The sequence below is a fragment of the Schistocerca serialis genome, chromosome 11, assembly GCF_023864345.2.
Source record: "Schistocerca serialis cubense isolate TAMUIC-IGC-003099 chromosome 11, iqSchSeri2.2, whole genome shotgun sequence".
NCBI lineage: Eukaryota > Metazoa > Arthropoda > Insecta > Orthoptera > Acrididae > Schistocerca > Schistocerca serialis.
In genome coordinates this window covers 165,541,183-165,560,529 of record NC_064648.1, presented here as the reverse complement: position 1 = coordinate 165,560,529, position 19,347 = coordinate 165,541,183, and the positions used below count along the sequence as shown (strand labels likewise).

At 45.3% G+C, this 19,347-nt stretch overlaps 1 protein-coding gene across 1 annotated transcript in view; it reads right to left on the bottom strand.

The window, feature by feature from the left end:
• LOC126426843 (actin-binding Rho-activating protein-like) overlaps positions 1-19,347 on the bottom strand; it is a 242,824-nt gene that overhangs the window by 143,729 nt on the left and 79,748 nt on the right. The window contains exon 2 of the mRNA XM_050088862.1: positions 17,682-17,857. Coding sequence (XP_049944819.1) covers positions 17,682-17,857 — 176 coding nt within the window. The remainder of the gene's footprint in view (positions 1-17,681; positions 17,858-19,347) is intronic.

The window sequence follows — 19,347 nt, the reverse complement described above, 5'->3', positions numbered from 1 at the left end:
CACTCCTTTTTGTGCCAAAGCGAGATTAAATCCAGAATAGTGAAGATCATCCTTTCTTCTCGTGTTGTAGCTATGCACTTCGCTGTTATTTTTGAACTGGGATGGATTAGTAATAACAAATTTCGCAAATGAATGTATGTATTGCCAGTCTGCAAGGTGATCTTTGGTGGACTCCAGCTATTATTCTGATTACACGCTTTTGTACAATGAATACTTTCTCTCTTAATGACGAATTGTCCCAAAATATGCCATATGGAAGCAGTGAATGAAAATAGGCATAGTAGGCTAATTTACTCATATGTTTATCACCGAAATTTGCAGTAACTCTAATAGGATAAGTAGCTGAACCTAACCGTTTCGACTGATCAACGATGTGTTTCTTCCTATTCAATTTCTCATCAATGCTGACTGATATTCATAATAAACATAAAAAGACTCTAAAATAAAAGTTAGAGGAGTGAAATCAGACAAATTGTGGGTCTCGGTGCTAAATAAAGCAAACAGCGTGAATGCTCCCACTGTACAAGCCCTTATCAACACATGTCGCCCAGAATTTAGCTATGTCTGAATGCTGTCGGATGACGTCACGAGCCCGACCAATTCGCGGCTGCGGGTGAACTGTTATGGTGTGTGAGGCTAGCTAAACAAGTACGCAGCGTTCCTTAAAGAAAGCTATTTTCCTGCGACGGCTGTTCTTAATCAACACTTCACTTCTGTATTTATCAGTTAGATTACTTTGCCGCCTTGGGCATTATCAAGCTACATTACTAGATAAATTTTATGTTTGAAGGATGTTATGACCAACAGATCAGCGCTGCCGAAGAAGCAGCATGTGATGGCGACATTTAAAATAGGAGTTTCGCACAGCCGTAGAAGATACGAAGACATCTGTCACTGATGTGGCGTCCACACGTAGAATGGATAAAATGCAGAATGTACGTGGCTTTTGTCACAGAGCCAGTGTATATTCATTAAAATACGTTATGTAACCATTGTGGTGTAAAAATACATGGCGTACCCAGTGGCTTAAAATCAAGCGGGATATCTATTTCCAGAACGGATTTTCAGTCTGGAGCAGAGCGTGCGCCTATATGAACGTTCCTGCCAGATTAAAACTGTGTCTTGGACCGCAGTCTCGAACCTGGGATCTTAGCCTTGCTCTACTGACTGAGCTATTTTATAACTAAAATCATCTACGGTCCTGAAATACAATGTACTGTAATGTTCCACAAGCACTTGTGTAAAGCTTAACCAGCAATAACACATCCTGCAAATTACGCTGCCTAACCAAAATAAGGGGTGCGTTGAAAAAATTCCGCAACATTCGTAATTTCGCGACAATAGTGTGTTGGAGCGAAATGCGGTTGGCAACCCCTCACACGCCTGTGTTTAACGTGTAACAGCCGGAAGTTTGATTGTTGTATGTATGTATGTTATTGTTCAGTGCTGCATCGAGTAGAACGTTGTGTCGCACATTTTGTGAATTTCGAGATGGCGGAGTTAGAGGAGCAACGCGTCTGCGTTAAATTTTATGGGAAACTGAAGGAAAGCTTTACACAGACTCGCCAAATGATGTGGGAAGCCTACAGCGATGGGTGCTTCAGCCGTAATCTTTGTTGAGAATGGATCAGTCGGGTTAAAAATGACCCGACGGAAGTTGAAGATGACTCTCGTTCAGGCCGGCCGGTGTGGCCGTGCGGTTCAAGGCGCTGCAGTCTGGAACCGCGAGACCGCTACGGTCGCAGGTTCGAATCCTGCCTCGGGCATGGATGTGTGTGATGTCCTTAGGTTAGTTATATTTAACTAGTTCTAAGTTCTAGGGGACTAATGACCTCAGAAGTTGAGTCCCATAGTAGAGCCACTTGAACCATTTTTTTGACCCGTTCAGGACGCCCTTCGACGACTACCGACGACGCTCATGTCACGATAGTCAACGAAACTGTGCGTCCCAATCGAAATCTGACTGTCAGAGAGATTGCTGAAGAAAGTAAAATTTCGGTTGGATCGTGGCATGAAATCACAGCGTCTTGGAATGTATCGTGTTGCCGCTACGTTCGTCCCACGGCTCATGACGCAAGATCAGAATGACCTTCGCCTCGCAAGCTGTGATGAGCTTTTGAATCGAGCAAATGGGAACGAGATGTTCCTTAAAAGAATCGAAACGGAATCGTCACTGTCTTGAAAGGAGGGTATAAGATGAACACCAACAAAAGCAAAATGAGGATAATGGAATGTAGTCGATTTAGGTCGGATGATGCTGAGGAAATTAGATTAGGAAATGAGACAAAGTAGTAAAGGAGTTTTGCTATGTGGGGAGCAAAATAACTGATGATGTTCGAAGTAGAGAGGATATAAAACGTAGACTGGCAATGGCGAGGAAAGTGTTTCTGAAGAAGACAAATTTGTTAACATCGAGTATAGATTTAAGTGTCAGGAAATCATTTCTGAAAGTATTTGTATAGAGTGTAGCCATGTATGGAAGTGAAACATGGACGATAAATAGTTTAGACAAGAAGAGAATATACACTCCTGGAAATGGAAAAAAGAACACATTGACACCGGTGTGTCAGACCCACCATACTTGCTCCGGACACTGCGAGAGGGCTGTACAAGCAATGATCACACGCACGGCACAGCGGACACACCAGGAACCGCGGTGTTGGCCGTCGAATGGCGCTAGCTGCGCAGCATTTGTGCACCGCCGCCGTCAGTGTCAGCCAGTTTGCCGTGGCATACGGAGCTCCATCGCAGTCTTTAACACTGGTAGCATGCCGCGACAGCGTGGACGTGAACCGTATGTGCAGTTGACGGACTTTGAGCGAGGGCGTATAGTGGGCATGCGGGAGGCCGGGTGGACGTACCGCCGAATTGCTCAACACGTGGGGCGTGAGGTCTCCACAGTACATCGATGTTGTCGCCAGTGGTCGGCGGAAGGTGCACGTGCCCGTCGACCTGGGACCGGACCGCAGCGACGCACGGATGCACGCCAAGACCGTAGGATCCTACGCAGTGCCGTAGGGGACCGCACCGCCACTTCCCAGCAAATTAGGGACACTGTTGCTCCTGGGGTATCGGCGAGGACACTTCGCAAGCGTCTCCATGAAGCTGGGCTACGGTCCCGCACACCGTTAGGCCGTCTTCCGCTCACGCCCCAACATCGTGCAGCCCGCCTCCAGTGGTGTCGCGACAGGCGTGAATGGAGGGACGAATGGAGACGTGTCGTCTTCAGCGATGAGAGTCGCTTCTGCCTTGGTGCCAATGATGGTCGTATGCGTGTTTGGCGCCGTGCAGGTGAGCGCCACAATCAGGACTGCATACGACCGAGGCACACAGGGCCAACACCCGGCATCATGGTGTGGGGAGCGATCTCCTACACTGGCCGTACACCACTGGTGATCGACGAGGGGACACTGAATAGTGCACGGTACATCCAAACCGTCATCGAACCCATCGTTCTACCCTTCCTAGACCAGCAAGGGAACTTGCTGTTCCAACAGGACAATGCATGTCCGCATGTATCCCGTGCCACCAAACGTGCTCTAGAAGGTGTAAGTCAACTACCCTGGCCAGCAAGATCTCCGGATCTGTCCCCCATTGAGCATGTTTGGGACTGGATTAAGCGTCGTCTCACGCGGTCTGCACGTCCAGCACGAACGCTGGTCCAACTGAGGCGCCAGGTGGAAATGGCATGGCAAGCCGTTCCACAGGACTACACCCAGCATCTCTACGATCGTCTCCATGGGAGAATAGCAGCCTGCATTGCTGCGAAAGGTGGATATACACTGTACTAGTGCCGACATTGTGCATGCTCTGTTGTCTGTGTCTATGTGCCTGTGATTCTGTCAGTGTGATCATGTGATGTATCTGATCCCAGGAATGTGTCAATAAAGTTTCCCCTTCCTGGGACAATGAATGCACGGTGTTCTTATTTCAATTTCCAGGAGTGTATTTCGAAATATGGTGCTACAGAAGAATGCTGAAGATTAGATGGGTAGATCACATAACTAATGAGGAGGTATTGAACAGAATTGGGGAGAAGAGGAGTTTGTGGCACAACTTGACCAGAAAAAGGGATTGGTTGGTAGGACATGTTCTGAGGCATCAAGGGATCACCAATTTAGTATTGGAGGGCAGCGTGGAGGGTAAAAATCGTAGAGGGAGGCCAAGAGATGAATACACTAAACAGATTCAGAAGGACATAGGCTGCAGTAGGAACTGGGAGATGAAGATGGTGGTGGTGGTTAGTGTTTAACGTCCCGTCGACAACGCGGTCATTAGAGACGGAGCTCATGCTCGGGTTAGGGAAGGATTGGGAAGGAAATCGGCCGTGCCCTTTCAGAGGAACCATCCCGGTATTTGCCTGAAGCGATTTAGGGAAATCACGGAAAACCTAAATCAGGATGGCCGGAGACGGGATTGAACCGTCGTCCTCCCGAATGCGAGTCCAGTGTGTTAACCACTGCGCCACCTCGCTCGGTGGAGATGAAGAAGCTTGCACGGGATAGAGTAGCATGGAGAGCTGCATCAATCCAGTCTCAGGACTGAAGATCACAACAACAACAACTGGTGATGAGACGAGGGTCTACGGTTATGATGAAGAGACGAATGTTCAATCTTCAGAATGGATCGAGAAAGGTTCTTCGAGACGAAAACAAACTTGCCATGTCAGGTCAAATGTCAAAGCCATGCTGTTAGTTTTCTTTCACTTTGAAGGATTAGTTCATCACGAATTCGTGCCACAGGGGCAAACGGTTAATCGTTGGCACTATCGTGGCATGTTGTGACGACTGCGACAAAATGTGAGAAGGAAACGACTTAAAACGCAGCAAGACAATTCGTGGCTCTTGCATCACGATAACGAGGCAGGAAATTCATCCCTGTTGGTTCGTAACTATTTCAACAAAAAACGAAATTACTGTGGTGACTCATCCTCCAAACTCTCCAGGCCTGGCCCATGCGGATAAATTTTTTATTTCCGAAGTTGAAAACCCGGTTGCAAGGATGAAGATTTGCAACGATAGACGAGATAAAGGGAAATTCACAGATGGCGCTTCGCGCGATCCAGCAGTGGGGTTCGCAAGACGCTTCCGGAACTGGAAACGCGATGGGGGCATTGTATCAATTTTGGAGGAGAGTTCTTCGAAGGAGACCAAGCACAATACGTAAAAGGTAAGCATAGAAAAATTTTGCGGCCAAAGTTGCGGAATTTTTTGAAGACACCTCTTAAGCGAAGCGTGCGGAAGGGCCTGAGGAAACTAAATGGGACCTTGACAAGTTGAGAGAGTACGTGGTGTTGCTGTAGAGATTACAAAATGGATTCAAATTTAGAAGGGTTGGAACTTAAATAGTGGCAACTATTTACTCACAACCGATACAAAACAGTTACATGTTTGCACCTGTTACTGTCATTCAAAATAGTCACCAGCGTTGTGTAGATACCGTTGCCAGGGATGTGGAAGGCGTAGTATACCGCCAGCAGAGCCTCTTCTATTGATGGTGCGAATAGAGCGGTGTGCTGCCTGTTGAATATCTGGAACAGTTCTGAAGCGAATGCCACGAAGTGCCTACGGTCGCAGGTTCGAATCCAGCCTCGGGCATAGATGTGTGTAGTGTCCTTAGTTAGGTTTAGGTAGTTCTAAGTACTAGGGGAATGACCTCCCATAGTGCTCAGAGCCATTTGAACCATTTTTGAGCCACGAAGTGGTTCCTTCATCTTCGGAATCAAATCAAAGTTACAAGGACTTAATTCGTATTCCTGTTTGTTTTTGCAGCATCACTTGCGACCAACTTTGTGAAAGAGGCGGCGACACCTTCTGCACAGCCCCCCCCCCCCCCCCACACATTTTGCACGACAATGCGCGGACGCATACAGCGAAAGCTGTAGCTGCTCTGTTCGGTTATTGGGATTGAGTTGCACTGTGCTATCCAGCACACTCCGCGAATTTAAGTCCTTGTGACTTTGATTTGATTACAATGAAGGAACCGCTTCGTGGCATTCGCTTCAGAACTGTTCCAGAGATTCGACAGGCAGTAGACCGCTCCATTCGCACCATCAACAGAACAGGCTCTGCTAACGGTGTACTACACCTTCCACATCGCTGGCAACGGGTTCAACACAACACTGGTGGCTACTCTGAAGGACAGTAATAGGGGCAAACATGTGACTCTTTTGTATCGGTTGTGAATAAGTAGTTGCCACTATTTCTACATATACGACTACGTCATTACTCTGCTATTCACAATGAAGTGCCTGGCAGAGGGTTCAATGAACCACCTTCAAGCTGTCTCTCTACTGTTCCACTCTCGAACGGCACACAGGAAAAATGAACACTTAAATTTTTCTGTGCGAGCCCTTATTTCTTATTTTATCGTGATGATCATTTCTCCCTATGTAGGTGGGTGCCAACAGAATGTATTCGCAATCGGAGGAGAAAACTGGTGATTGAAATTTCATGAGAAGATCCCGTCGCAACCAAAAACGCCTTTGTTTTAAAGATTGCCACTCCAATTCACGTATCATGTCTGTGACACTATCTCCCCAATTTCGCAATAATACAAAACGAGCTGCCCTTCTTTGTATTTTTTCGACGTCATCCGTCAGTCTCGCCTGATGCGGATCCCACACTGCACAGCAGTACTCCAGAATAGGGCGGACAAGCTGGTGTAAGCAGTCTCTTTAGTACGCCTGTTGCACCATCCAAGTGTTCTGACAATGAATCGCAGTCTTTGGTTTACCCTACCCACAATATTATCTATGTGATCGTTCCAATTTAGGTTAATTGTAACTGTAATCCCTAAGTATTTAGTTGAATTTACAGACTTCAGATTTGTGTAACTTACTGCGTAATCGAAATTTAGCTGATTTCTTTTAGTACTCATTTTCCTTTTTCAGGGTCAATTGCCACTTTTCACACCATACAGATATCTTATCTATATCATTTTGCAAGTCGTTTTGATCATCTGATGACTTTACAAGACGGTAAATGACAACATCATCTGCAAACAATCTAATAGGGCTATTCACATTGTCTCCTATGTCGTTAATATAGATCAGGAACAACAGAGGGCCTATAACACTTCGTTGGGAAACTCCGGATATTACTTCTGTTTTACTCCATGACTTTCTGTCTATTACTACGAACTGTGACCTTTCTGACAGGAAATCACGAATCCAGTCGCACAACTGAGGCGATACTCCGTAGGCACGCAGTTTGGTTAAAAGAAGCTTGTGAGGAACGGTGTCGAAAGCCATCTGATAATCCAAAAATATGCAATCAATTTGACATCCCTTGTCGATAGCACTTATTACTTCATGAGTATAAAGAGCTAGTTGTGTTTCGCAAGAACGATATTTTCTGAAACCGTGCTGACTGTGTGTCAATAAATCGTTTTCTTCGAGGTACTTCATAACGTTAGAATACATTATATGTTCCAAAACCCAACTGCAAATCGACGTTAGTGATATAGGGCTGTAATTCAGCGGATTACTCCTACTTCCCTTTTTGGGTATTGGTGTGGCTTGAGCAATTTTCCAGTCTTTAGGTACGGGTCTTTCTGTGAGGGAGTGGTTGTATATAATTGCTAAATATGGAGCTACTTTATCAGCATACTCTGAAAGGAACCTGACTGGTATACAATCTGGACCGGAGGTCTTGTCTTTATTAAGTGATTTAAGCTGCTTCGTTACACCGAGGATATCTACTTCTATGTTTCTTCCCATGGCAGTTGTTCTTGATTGCAGTTCAGGAATATTTACTTCGTCTTCTTTGGTGAAACAGTTTCGGAAAACCGTGTTTAATAACTCTGCTTTATTGGCACTGTCATCAGTGACTTCACCGTTGTTATCGCGCAGTGAAGGTATTGATTGCGTCTCGCCACTGGTGTGCTTTATGTATGACCAGAATCTCTTCAGGTTTTCTGCCGGATTTCGAGAGAGAATTTCGTTGTGGAAATTATTAAAAGCATCTCGCATTGAAGTTCGCGCCATATTTCGAATTCTGTAAAACTTTGCCAATCTTGGGGATTTTGCGTTCTTTTAAATTTGGCATGCTTTTCTCGTTGCTTCTGCAACAACTATCTGACCCGTTTCGTGTATCGTGGGGGATCAGTACCATCACTTATTAATTTATGTGGTATATATCTCTCAACTGCTGTCGATACTATCTCTTTGAAAACATTCCACAACTTTTCTACACTAACATGATCAGATCGGAAGGAGTGAAAACAGTCTCTCAAAAAGGCGTTAAGAGTATTTTTATCAGCTTTTTTAAATAGATATACTTCGCGTTTCTTTTTGATGGTTGTAGGTGTTAGGGTATTCAGCCTAGCAGCAACTGCTTTGTGCTCGCTAATCCCTGTATTCGTCGCAATACTCACTATTTGTCCAGGATTATTTGTTGCTAAAAGGTCAAGTATGCCTTCCCAACCATTTACGCTTCGATTGGGCTCATGAACTAATTGTTCAAAATAATTTTCTGAGAAAGCATTCAGTACAATTTCGGGTAACGTTTTATGCCTGCCGCCGGCTTTAAGCGTATAATTTTTCCAGCATATCGAGGGTAGATTAAAGTCACCACCGACTATAATTGTATGAGCCGGGTACTTATTTGAAATGAGACTTAAGTTTTCTTTGAACTGTTCAGCAACTATATCTTCTGACCAGGAAAGTACTTGGGCCCGAACAAACAGATCTGTATGAACGTTTGGTTACAAGACCATTATGTACCTCTGAATGCGCTGCTGGGTGTCGTTTTTCTGCAAAACTTTGCAAAAAAATGGCTCTGAGCACTATGGGACTTAACTTCTGTGGTCATCAGTCCCCTAGAACTTAGAACTACTTAAACCTAACTAACCTAAGGACATCACACACATCCATACCCGAGGCAGCATTCGAACCTGCGACCGTAGCGGTCACGCGGTTCCAGACTGAAGCGCCTTTAACCGCTCGTCCACTCCGGCCGGCAAAACTTTGCAGTCATGCTCTAGATATCACTGTAGATGTAATTGTAGACGCCATACGCAATGCAGCAATCTTAACTATAAATGTAAATGCGGAATGTCCATAAAATGGTCCGAGCAATACGAATGACTGCAAAACGCACAGTGAACAAATGCAAGTCGGTCGCATGGCGTATTTGCACATTCTATAATATCAGTGTTGAACGTCACGTCAATGACACTTTTGAAGTTGTTCACTGGTTCACCAATATCGTAGCGACCGTTTTGCCACGCGTAACGAAGCATTGATCTGCATACTCCCGCAGATAACTGATTGTAAATGACAGAATGCATATTCGTGATAAAGAACCTGTCGTGCAATTTCGGCTGCATATTACTGGAACGTAGTTTAATGAAGTCTGTTATTCTCTTGGCATATACTTTATATTGCCTGAAGAAATACACGTCGAGAGGTTGTGCATATTTTGTAGTTTTAGGCGGAATGATTTTTAAATCTACATGTCTTCCGCCAGATGCTTCCAGTAGTACTCGTTCATCCTTATGTCCAGACCAGGAGGCGTCACAAAGTACTAATGACTTTCTCGACAAATGTGGATTCAAAACTGACAGAAAAAACGTCTTCAGATGTTGTTGCGTCATCTTCCCACTCACACTTGCATCGACGACGACATTTGGAGGGCACCGCGTCTCTATTTCCCTTGACACGCGGGGTCCAAACTTTCCACTGGATTCTTGGAAGCAAATGTAGAGTTTGTCTGCCAATCGGCCGTCCATTGATGAAGCAACATCGATCGTGTAACTGTGTGTTGCACAGTTAACTGACTGCAACATCGCGACAGTGTTTCCATCCCCTTTCATGGATAGTGTTCTGCAACAAGAAAGTTCATAGTTGAACTGACTCTGATCACAGTTCCATACAGAACTAATATCGATGTTTTCTCTCGTGATATGCTCATTGACGTCAGCAACAAACGTTTGAGTTCTTTCAATAAGCTCTTCTTCGTCATCCTTATCTTTTCGTGCTTGGAGCATAGTGATACGGCGTGATGTTATCCTAAACTCCTTTTCCAAATTAGTAATAAATGCTAGTGAAGCTGTAAAGCTTGTACACCCGAGATTTCTGGCTACGTCCAATGCGCAATGCTGTAAATGCCAATAATGAACTGCGGAACCGCATTCTCGCGCGCTTCATCGAATTTCACCATTACATGCTCCTTGATGGTCTTGAACAGCAGTGTACGATTTCCTTTGAAAATTTTATTTCCTTCTCTTTTCTTTGCCACGTAATCCAGTATGTTTTTAATATTACTTTTAGACTTCAGCTTAGGGTATCTTTTGAGAAGTTTGTCGTATGTGTCGAAACCTCTTACGTAATAATCATCGTACATGTTCTCCAGTGTGTTGTCATCAAACGCCGTGATGATACTTGCAACTTTAACCTCCGCCTTGAGAGACGGTTGGTATTCACTGTCACTGCTTCCATCGCCTCTTCCCGCACTTGCCGTAGCACTACCGTTTGCAATGAGTTGTTCTTCATTATCATCCCTATCATCATCATTATGTGTTAGTGTTACAACAGTATCTGTTTCTAACCTATGCTCACATTTCTGCACTATAATAGATACCAGAAAACATGCGATTCATTCGTCTTCTACACCAGTACCATCTTCACGAAGAAGGGCTCTTCGTAACTTCATCTCAACCAATCGCAATACATTAGGAGGACTGATTACCAATCGCCGAGCCATCTGACGCTTCAGTACACAAATAATGTCACAAAACGCAACTTCAGAGGCACACTGCACCGTCCCTACTGGTCCCGACTGGCGTACCGGCAGCTCAGTGTGCAATGCGGCACGGCATACACAGAGGCCTCTAACGGACGACTGCAGAGTTTTGCAGATGCGGGATATCACTAGTGCAACAAGAGACCTTTAGATTATTTCTCACACGATTTTGGTGTATTTGTGTTTGTTCGAGCCCAAGTACTTTCCTGCTGAGTCGGGAGTCGGTAAAACGATCCAGTTAATAGTTTAGTCCAAATGTCAGGTATAACCTCTACCCATACTATTTTACACGAACTATCTACTTCAATTTCGCTACAAGGCAAACTACCTCTGACAGCAATAAATATTCGACTACCAACTGTATTTAATCTGTCCTTTCTGAACACTACTAGAGCCGGCCAGTGTGGCCCTGCGGTAAAAGGAACCACGTGACCGCTACGGTCGCAGGTTCGAATCCTGCCTCGGGCATGGATGTGTGTGATGTCCTTAGGTTTAATTAGTTCTAAGTTCTAGGCGACTGATGACCTCAGAAGTTAAGTCGCGTAGTGCTCAGAGCCATTTGAACCATTTTGAACACTACTAGATCGTTTGAAAAAATTTCGGCTGAACTTATTTCCGGCTTTAGCCATTTCTCTGTACTTACAACTATTTGAGCTTCGCTGCTTTCTATTAGGGCCTGGAGCTCTGGTTCTTTCCCAACACAGCTACGACAATTTACAACTACAATACCAATGGTTCCTACAACTACCTTACTGTGTTTTACCCGCCCACTTTTAGACGGACGTCCCTTCTGTGTTTACCCGAGACCCTCTAACCCAAAAAACCGCCCACTCCCTTCCACACAGCCCCCGCTACCCGTGTGGCCGCCTCTTGTGTGTAGTTCGTGTGTGTAGTTCCAACCCTCGTATACAGAACTTGGCCTGGATTCATGCCCTGACTCAGAAGAAAAGGGTGTCACAAAGCCATTCTGTCATCCTCTGAGGTGAGGTGGCCCACAACGTTTGTGAGTGGTTCTCGATATTGGGGATACTGGTACTAGGACAGAGCTGCTGTCTGGACTAGTCCCACACATATTATGTCAGGGCGGATAGGGGGCTTGTAACGCCGGAAATGCATATCCTCCTGTTTCCATCTCTTGTACTATAAATTTTTCTCCTTATTTTGTTACCTGAAGATATGACATTTCTGCGTCTTTATATATTGTAATTGTTTTACTATATATATATATATATATATATATATATATATATATATATATATATATATATATACATTTTTGTCGATGTATAACTGGTTTGTTTTGTAAATATTATTTGTATTTTTACGCTGGGTCTGGCCTAGGGAAAACTATGCTATCGAACGATTACATCGATAGGTTGTGTGGAGAACCAAAGCGTTTAGGATCTTGGGTAGTGTTAACTCTGCCGCATGGAGCGCGGGCAGAGCAGTATCTCGCTGGAGTAGGGCGGTGGAGCAGGTGTGTTGTGTGACGCTCCCGCGAGTTGCCGCGCTTTCAGGGTTTGGCAACATGTAACTGCGCTCGACTTGCTATGGTAGTTTCTGACACGGTGTCGCGGACGGGAAGCATCAGCTGGCGCACGTCAAGAGCCCGTTTCGCCTGGTGACCGTGTCGAGAAGAAGGCGCGCCGACATCCAGCTTCTGCAACAGCGACGGCCGGCAATGAGTGACTGTCGCCACCTCCCCGATCGACGACTGCAAACCTTCAATCAACCAACAAGGAATACTAAAAGCACGTAAAGTTTTAGAACTGTATGGCAGACCCCAGCTTTTCAAACTGTTAAATTTTTTTCATTAAACTACAGCAACGTAGCATGAACTTTTGTTGCTCATTGTCCCGATTGCATTACCAAGCAGCGTCGCTTCCTTTTCCGGAATGAACCCGAGTGTTGTTGAAATTCAAACACCAGCATTAAAGTAATATCATCCCATTTCACTGCTTTAATCTCAAAGTTCAGTTAAAGTATTCATAGCTGGCTGCAATATTTAGATTACTCAAGCACAAATTAGGAGTGCGAGTTTTGTTACCGTATTTTAGCTTACCTGTGACTGCAGCTCAGCTTGATACGTACTAAATTTTACTATTGTTAATTGTTCAGAATAATTTAATTCAAGTTTAAAGTTAAATCTCTCATTTCTAAAATGCGTAGATTCAAGTAGCTTTTGAAATGATTGTTGAGGTAGCCCAAGGCTAACCTTATTTTATTGAATTTCGAAGTGCTTCAGAAACAAAGTTTCACTATTAATTTCAGTCAATAAATTAACTTTCAGTTTCCCAGTTCCATTTATTCTTTTGCTAAATTAAGTCTGAGTGTAGCGAAATTTATTACTTCTGGCAAACATTCAGTTTTCGCACAACACGTGTCAACCTTCAGTTGCCACACTTTTAGTGCTAATTATATGTGCATTAATCTTTAATTTTCAGTTATTATAGTAGTTGTCCATAGGACTGGCGACCGTAATTTTCCACAAATCTCAAATATCTAATTAAAGCCAGTTAATTGTTAACATAACGACTGCACATTTACTTTCTTTATTAACTTTACCCTTTTCAAAATTAATTTCCACCAGTTTCATTTGCATTTTTTCTTTCATTTAGATGCAACCCTTTCCTCCCTCTTTACCGACAGATTAACTTCGGTGACGACTGCTTTTCCGAAATTTTCATTAGGTGCACGCAGTTTAATTTTTCACTGTCATTAAGGTCGATAAGTGAGGGGAGGTTACAGGCTGTTGCTAGTCACTAGAGTATCTTCAAAATCACGCCGACAGTTCATAGCGACACAAATCGTGTGTGTGCGAGTATTGTCCTGTTGAAAAATGATACCACAATTCTATCGCGTGAGAGGTGACACGTGTGGAATGTCCGTTATGTACCTACCACCGTGCTGTCAGAATTCCGTCAATAACAGCCATCTCTGACCTGAAGTCATACCCCATGTTCCCCACGCCGTGACAGCAGAAGTAATAAATACCGTTGTGTCTCAGCAAAAGATTCGAGGAATGGGACCTCTGCCTAGGTTGCTGCCACAGTGGTCGATGATGGGGTAGAGCAGAACCCGATTCGTCGCCGAACACAGTGCGATGCTACTCATCAGCAATATTACGAATAACTTAAGTAAAGGCTCTCAGCACTATGGGACTTAACATCGGAGGTCATCAGTCCCCTAGAACTTAGAACTACTTAAACCTAACTAACTTAAGGACATCACACACATCCATGCCCGAGGCAGGATTCGAACCTGCGACCGTAGTAGTCGCGCGGTTCCGGACTGAGCGCCTGAACCGCTAGACCACCGCGGCCGGCATAACAAGTTGGAACATTCACATAGATAATATTGCCAGAACACTGAGAAAATGCAGCAGGTCTACTAAAGAGACAGCCTATACTATGCTTGTACGTCCTCTTCTGGGGTACTGCTGTGCAGTGTGGGATCTGCATCGTATAGGATCGATGGATAACTTCAAAAAAATTCAAAGAAGGGCAGCTCGTTTTGTACTATCCCGAAACAGGGGAGAGAGCGCCACGGATGTGATATGTAAACTGGGGTGGCAACCATAAGGGTTTCTTCGTTGCGGGAGGGTATTCTCATAAAATTTCAGTCACCTGCTCTCTTCTCAGAGTGTGAAAATATTGTGTCGGCGCCCAACTACATAGGGAGGAATGATCGTCGCAATAAAATAAAGAAAAATCATACCTTGAACGGAAACTGCTAAGTGTTCTTTTTCTCCACACGCTATTCGAGAGTGGAGCTGCAGAGAAATAGTCAAGTGGGTTCGACGAACCCCGTGCCAAGCACTTAATTGTGAACTGTAGACTAACGATGTAGATATAGACGTGGAATATATGCTTCCTGGTGATGGCGTCACTGCAAACGCCTCTGTTTGTCTTGTGGTGTCAACGGCAGTGTGCACATGCGACAGTAATTCCCCAGTTTAGCTGCTGCCAGTCTTCGTCCAATGCTGTTGAATGGCACAGTATGTCGCATTCAGTCCATTACTGGTTCTCAGAGTACAGGCGCATATGTGAAGGGGTTACCATGTGCTTGGTGCGCAATACAGCCATCATCCCTTCTCGTGGTCAGGCGTGATCTGATCGAGAAGAACACTGACGACGTGAAGTCACCCTCACATCCCCACGCTTCTAAATTCAGGCAACTGTGACTTTTGGACAATCCATAAATACAGGTACCGTACGATGCGACTGATCAGCCACCTAGAGACCCACAATGACGCCCTTTTCAGATTGTGTCAGATGTGGATACCGCTGCCTCACCATTTCACATTGACTGAGGTGGGACAGTGGATAGCACACTGCGCTCATATTTGCGAGAACAGCTCTTCAAATCCGAGACCATCAATCCTGATTTAGATTCTCTGTGATTCCCCTAAGTTGCTCACTCAAATGCCAGGGAGATTGCTTTGAAAGGGTACGGTCGATTTTCTTCCCCATCCCTTGAATCATTCTGTTGGTTGTGCGCCACCTCTAATCACCCTGACGTCGATGGAACCTTAAATCATAACCTTCCTTCCCCTCTTCCTTCAACATCTGACACTGTCCACTTTCTTATACGCCGGCCGGAGTGGCCGAGCGCATCTAGGCGCTACAGTCTGGAACCGCGCGAACGCTACGGTCGCAGGTTCGAATCCTGCCTCCGGCATGGATGTGTGTTGTCCTTAGGTTAGTTAGGTTTAAGTAGTTCTAAGTTCTAGGGGACTGATGACCTCAGAAGTTAAGTCTCATAGTGCTCAGAGCAATTTGAACCATTCTGAACTTTCTTATATACCTTACCAAGTCTGGTTCCAGCAATGAACATGAACAACCTTAGTACCATCTGGGACTACTCTTGTCACAAAACACTGCCACTACAATCATTTACATACCCACCAATGGTCTGTACATATACATAGTTACATTGACATCTGACCGTGTCTTGTGCGAGCTTCACTTCCTTTATCAGGCAGTGTATTTACACTATTGGCCATTAAAATTGCTACACCACGAAGATGACGCGCTACAAACGCGAAATTTAACCAACAGGAAGAAGATGCTGTGACATGCAAATCATTAGCTTTTCAGAGCATTCACACAAGGTTGGCGCCGGTGGTGACACCTACTACGTGTTGACATGAGGGAAGTTTCCAACCTATTTCTCATACACAAACAGCAGTTGACAGGCGTAGCCTGGTGAAACGTTGTTGTGATGCCTCGTGTAAGCAGGAGAAATGCGTACCATCACGTTTCCGACTTTGATAAAGGTCGGATTGTAGCCTATCGCGAATGCGGTTTATCGTATCGCGACATTGCTGCTCGCGTTGGTCGAGGTCCAATGACTGTTAGCAGAATATGGAATCGGTGGGTTCAGGTGGGTAGTACGGAACGCCGTGCTGGATCCCAACGGCCTCGTATCAATAGCAGTCGAGATGACAGGCATCTTATCCGCATGGCTGTAACGGATCGTGCAGTAACGTCTCGATCCCTGAGTCAACAGATGGGGAGGTTTCCAAGACAACAACCATCTGCACGAACAGTTCAACGACGTTTGCAGCAGCATGGACTATCAGCTCGGAGACAATGGCTTCGGTTATCCTTGACGCTGCATCACAGACAGGAGCGCTTGCAATGGCGTACTCGACGACGAACTTGGGTGCACGAATGGCAAAACGTCCTTTTTTCGGATGAATCCAGGTTCTGTTTACAGCATCACGATGGTCGCATTCTTGTTGAGCGACATCGTGGTGAACGCAAATTGGGAGCATGGATTCGTCATCACCATACTGACGCATCACCCGGCGTGATGGTATGGGGTGCCATTGGTTATACGTCTCGGTGACCTCTTGTTCGCATTAACGGCACTTTGAACAGTGGACGTTACATTTCAGACGTGTTACGACCCGTGGCTCTACCCTTCATTCGATCCCTGTGAAACCCTACATTTCCGCAGGATAATGCACGACCACATGTTGCAGGTCCTGTATGGGCCTTTCTGGATACAGAAAATGTTCGACTGCTGCCCTGGCCAGCACATTCTCCAGATCTCTCACCGATTGAAAACGTCTGGTCAATGGTGGCCGAGCAACTGGCTCATCACAATACGCCAGTCACTACTCTTGATGAGCTGTGGTATCGTGTTCAAGCTGTATGGGCACTTGTACCTGTACATGCCACCCGAGCTCTGTTTGGCTGAATGCCCAGGTGTATCAAGACCGTTATTACGGCCAGAGGTGGTTGTTCTGAGTACTGATTTCTCAGGATCTATGCACCAAAATTGCGAGAAAATGTAATCACATGTCAGTTCCAGTATAATATATTTGTCCAATGAATACCTGTGTATGATCTACATTTCTTCTTGGTGTAGCAATTTTAATGGCCAGTAGTGTATATTATGAATTAACTTTTTGGAGAAATTTGATGAAGTACCCTTTTTTTGAAATGGTGTTGGCTCGTTCATACACATGATGAGTAGTTCATACAGGCAGCTTATTAAAATCGTATACCTTCTACAGTTTATTTTTGGAGCTTCTTTGCTAGCCTTGTACTCCAGTTCATTGTGAGAATAACTGCACATCTTCCAAATGCTGGTGTTTGTATTGTTCACAATGTAGCAGAATTTGCGGCCTCATAGCACGCTACATCAGTGGATCTTGTTGCCATAGAAGAGTCTGGGGGTTTTTGAATCAGTAAGTGCAACATAGCAGTGAACATTTGGTACCTCTACAGTGTCTGATCATCCATGAGTACCTCCAGCTGTGTACCAGTAGAAATTGGATCTGTATCAGTGCGCATTGTGTTAGCCATTTAGTAATGTAGATATCGCACGTATTTTTATACGTGACAGCTTCAAATTTGAAAAAAGTATACATTAAGAGGAGGTTAACGCTATAGTTTGGCCAGACTGCTGCCGCACAGTACTCACTTGCCATAGTCGGGGTCGTCGGGCCGAGGCGAGACGCGGCCCTGGAAGTGGTCGGAGAAGGGGTTCGTGGCCTGCGACTCGGCGTGCTCCTGTGCCACGCGGTCGAACAGCTGCACGCGGTCCAGCAGGCGCGGGCTGCTGCTGCGCCGCCGGTGTGGCTCCTCGCCCGGCACACCCTGAGGAAGGATGCCTTTTGTCGCAAAGAAAGCTCGGCACTATAAAATGTGCAGACAGACTGAGAGTGCGACCCTGACCCACTGTGTTTACCCAGCTGCAGCACATACAGTGCGTCCAAGGTAAAAGTGGGCCTGTGACAGTAATACACAAAGCCGGTCAGGCAAAAACCATCACTTCATTTAAAACTGTAATATACGAGGGCAGTTCAATAAGTAATGCAACACATTTTTTTTCTCGGCCAATTTTGGTTGAAAAAACCGGAAATTTCTTGTGGAATATTTTCAAACATTCCCGCTTCGTCTCGTATAGTTTCATTGACTTCCGACAGGTGGCAGCGCTGTACGGAGCTGTTAAAATGGCGTCTGTAATGGATGTGCGTTGCAAAAAACGGGCAGTGATCGAGTTTCTTTTGGCGGAAAACCAGGGCATCTCAGATATTCATAGACGCTTGCAGAATGTCTACGGTGATCTGGCAGTGGACAAAAGCACGATGAGTCATTGGGCAAAGCGTGTGTCATCATCGCCGCAAGGTCAAGCAAGACTGTCTGATCTCCCGCGTGCGGGCCGGCCGTGCACAGCTGTGACTCCTGCAATGGCGGAGCATGCGAACACACTCGTTCGAGATGATCGATGGATAACCATCAAACAACTCAGTGCTCAACTTGACATCTCTGTTGGTAGTGCTGTCACAATTGTTCACCAGTTGGGATATTCAAAGGTTTGTTCCCGCTGGGTCCCTCGTTGTCTAACCGAACACCATAAAGAGCAAAGGAGAACCATCTGTGTGGAATTGCTTGCTTGTCATGTGGCTGAGGGTGACAATTTCTTGTTAAAAAGTGTTACAGGCGATGAAACATGGGTTCATCACTTCGAACCTGAAACAAAACGGCAATCAATGGAGTGGCGCCACACCCACTCCCCTACCAAGAAAAAGTTTAAAGCCATACCCTCAGCCGGTAAAGTCATGGTTACAGTCTTCTGGGACGCTGAAGGGGTTATTCTGTTCGATGTCCTTCCCCATGGTCAAACGATCAACTCTGAAGTGTATTGTGCTACTCTTCAGAAATTGAAGAAACGACTTCAGCATGTCCGTGGGCACAAAAATCTGAACGAACTTCTCCTTCTTCATGACAATGCAAGACCTCACACAAGTCTTCACACCCGAGAGGAGTTCACAAAACTTCAGTGGACTCTTCTTCCTCATGCACCCTACAGCCCCGATCTCGCACCGTCGGATTTCCATATGTCTGGCCCAATGAAGGACGCAATCCGTGGGAGGCACTTCGCGGATGATGAAGAAGTTATTGATGCAGTACGACGTTGGCTCCGACATCGACCAGTGGAATGGTACCGTGCAATCATACAGGCCCTCATTTCAAGGTGGCGTAAGGCCGTAGCATTGAATGGAGATTACGTTGAAAAATAGTGTTGTGTAGCTAAAAGATTGGGGAATAACCTGGTGTATTTCAATGCTCAATAAAACAACCCC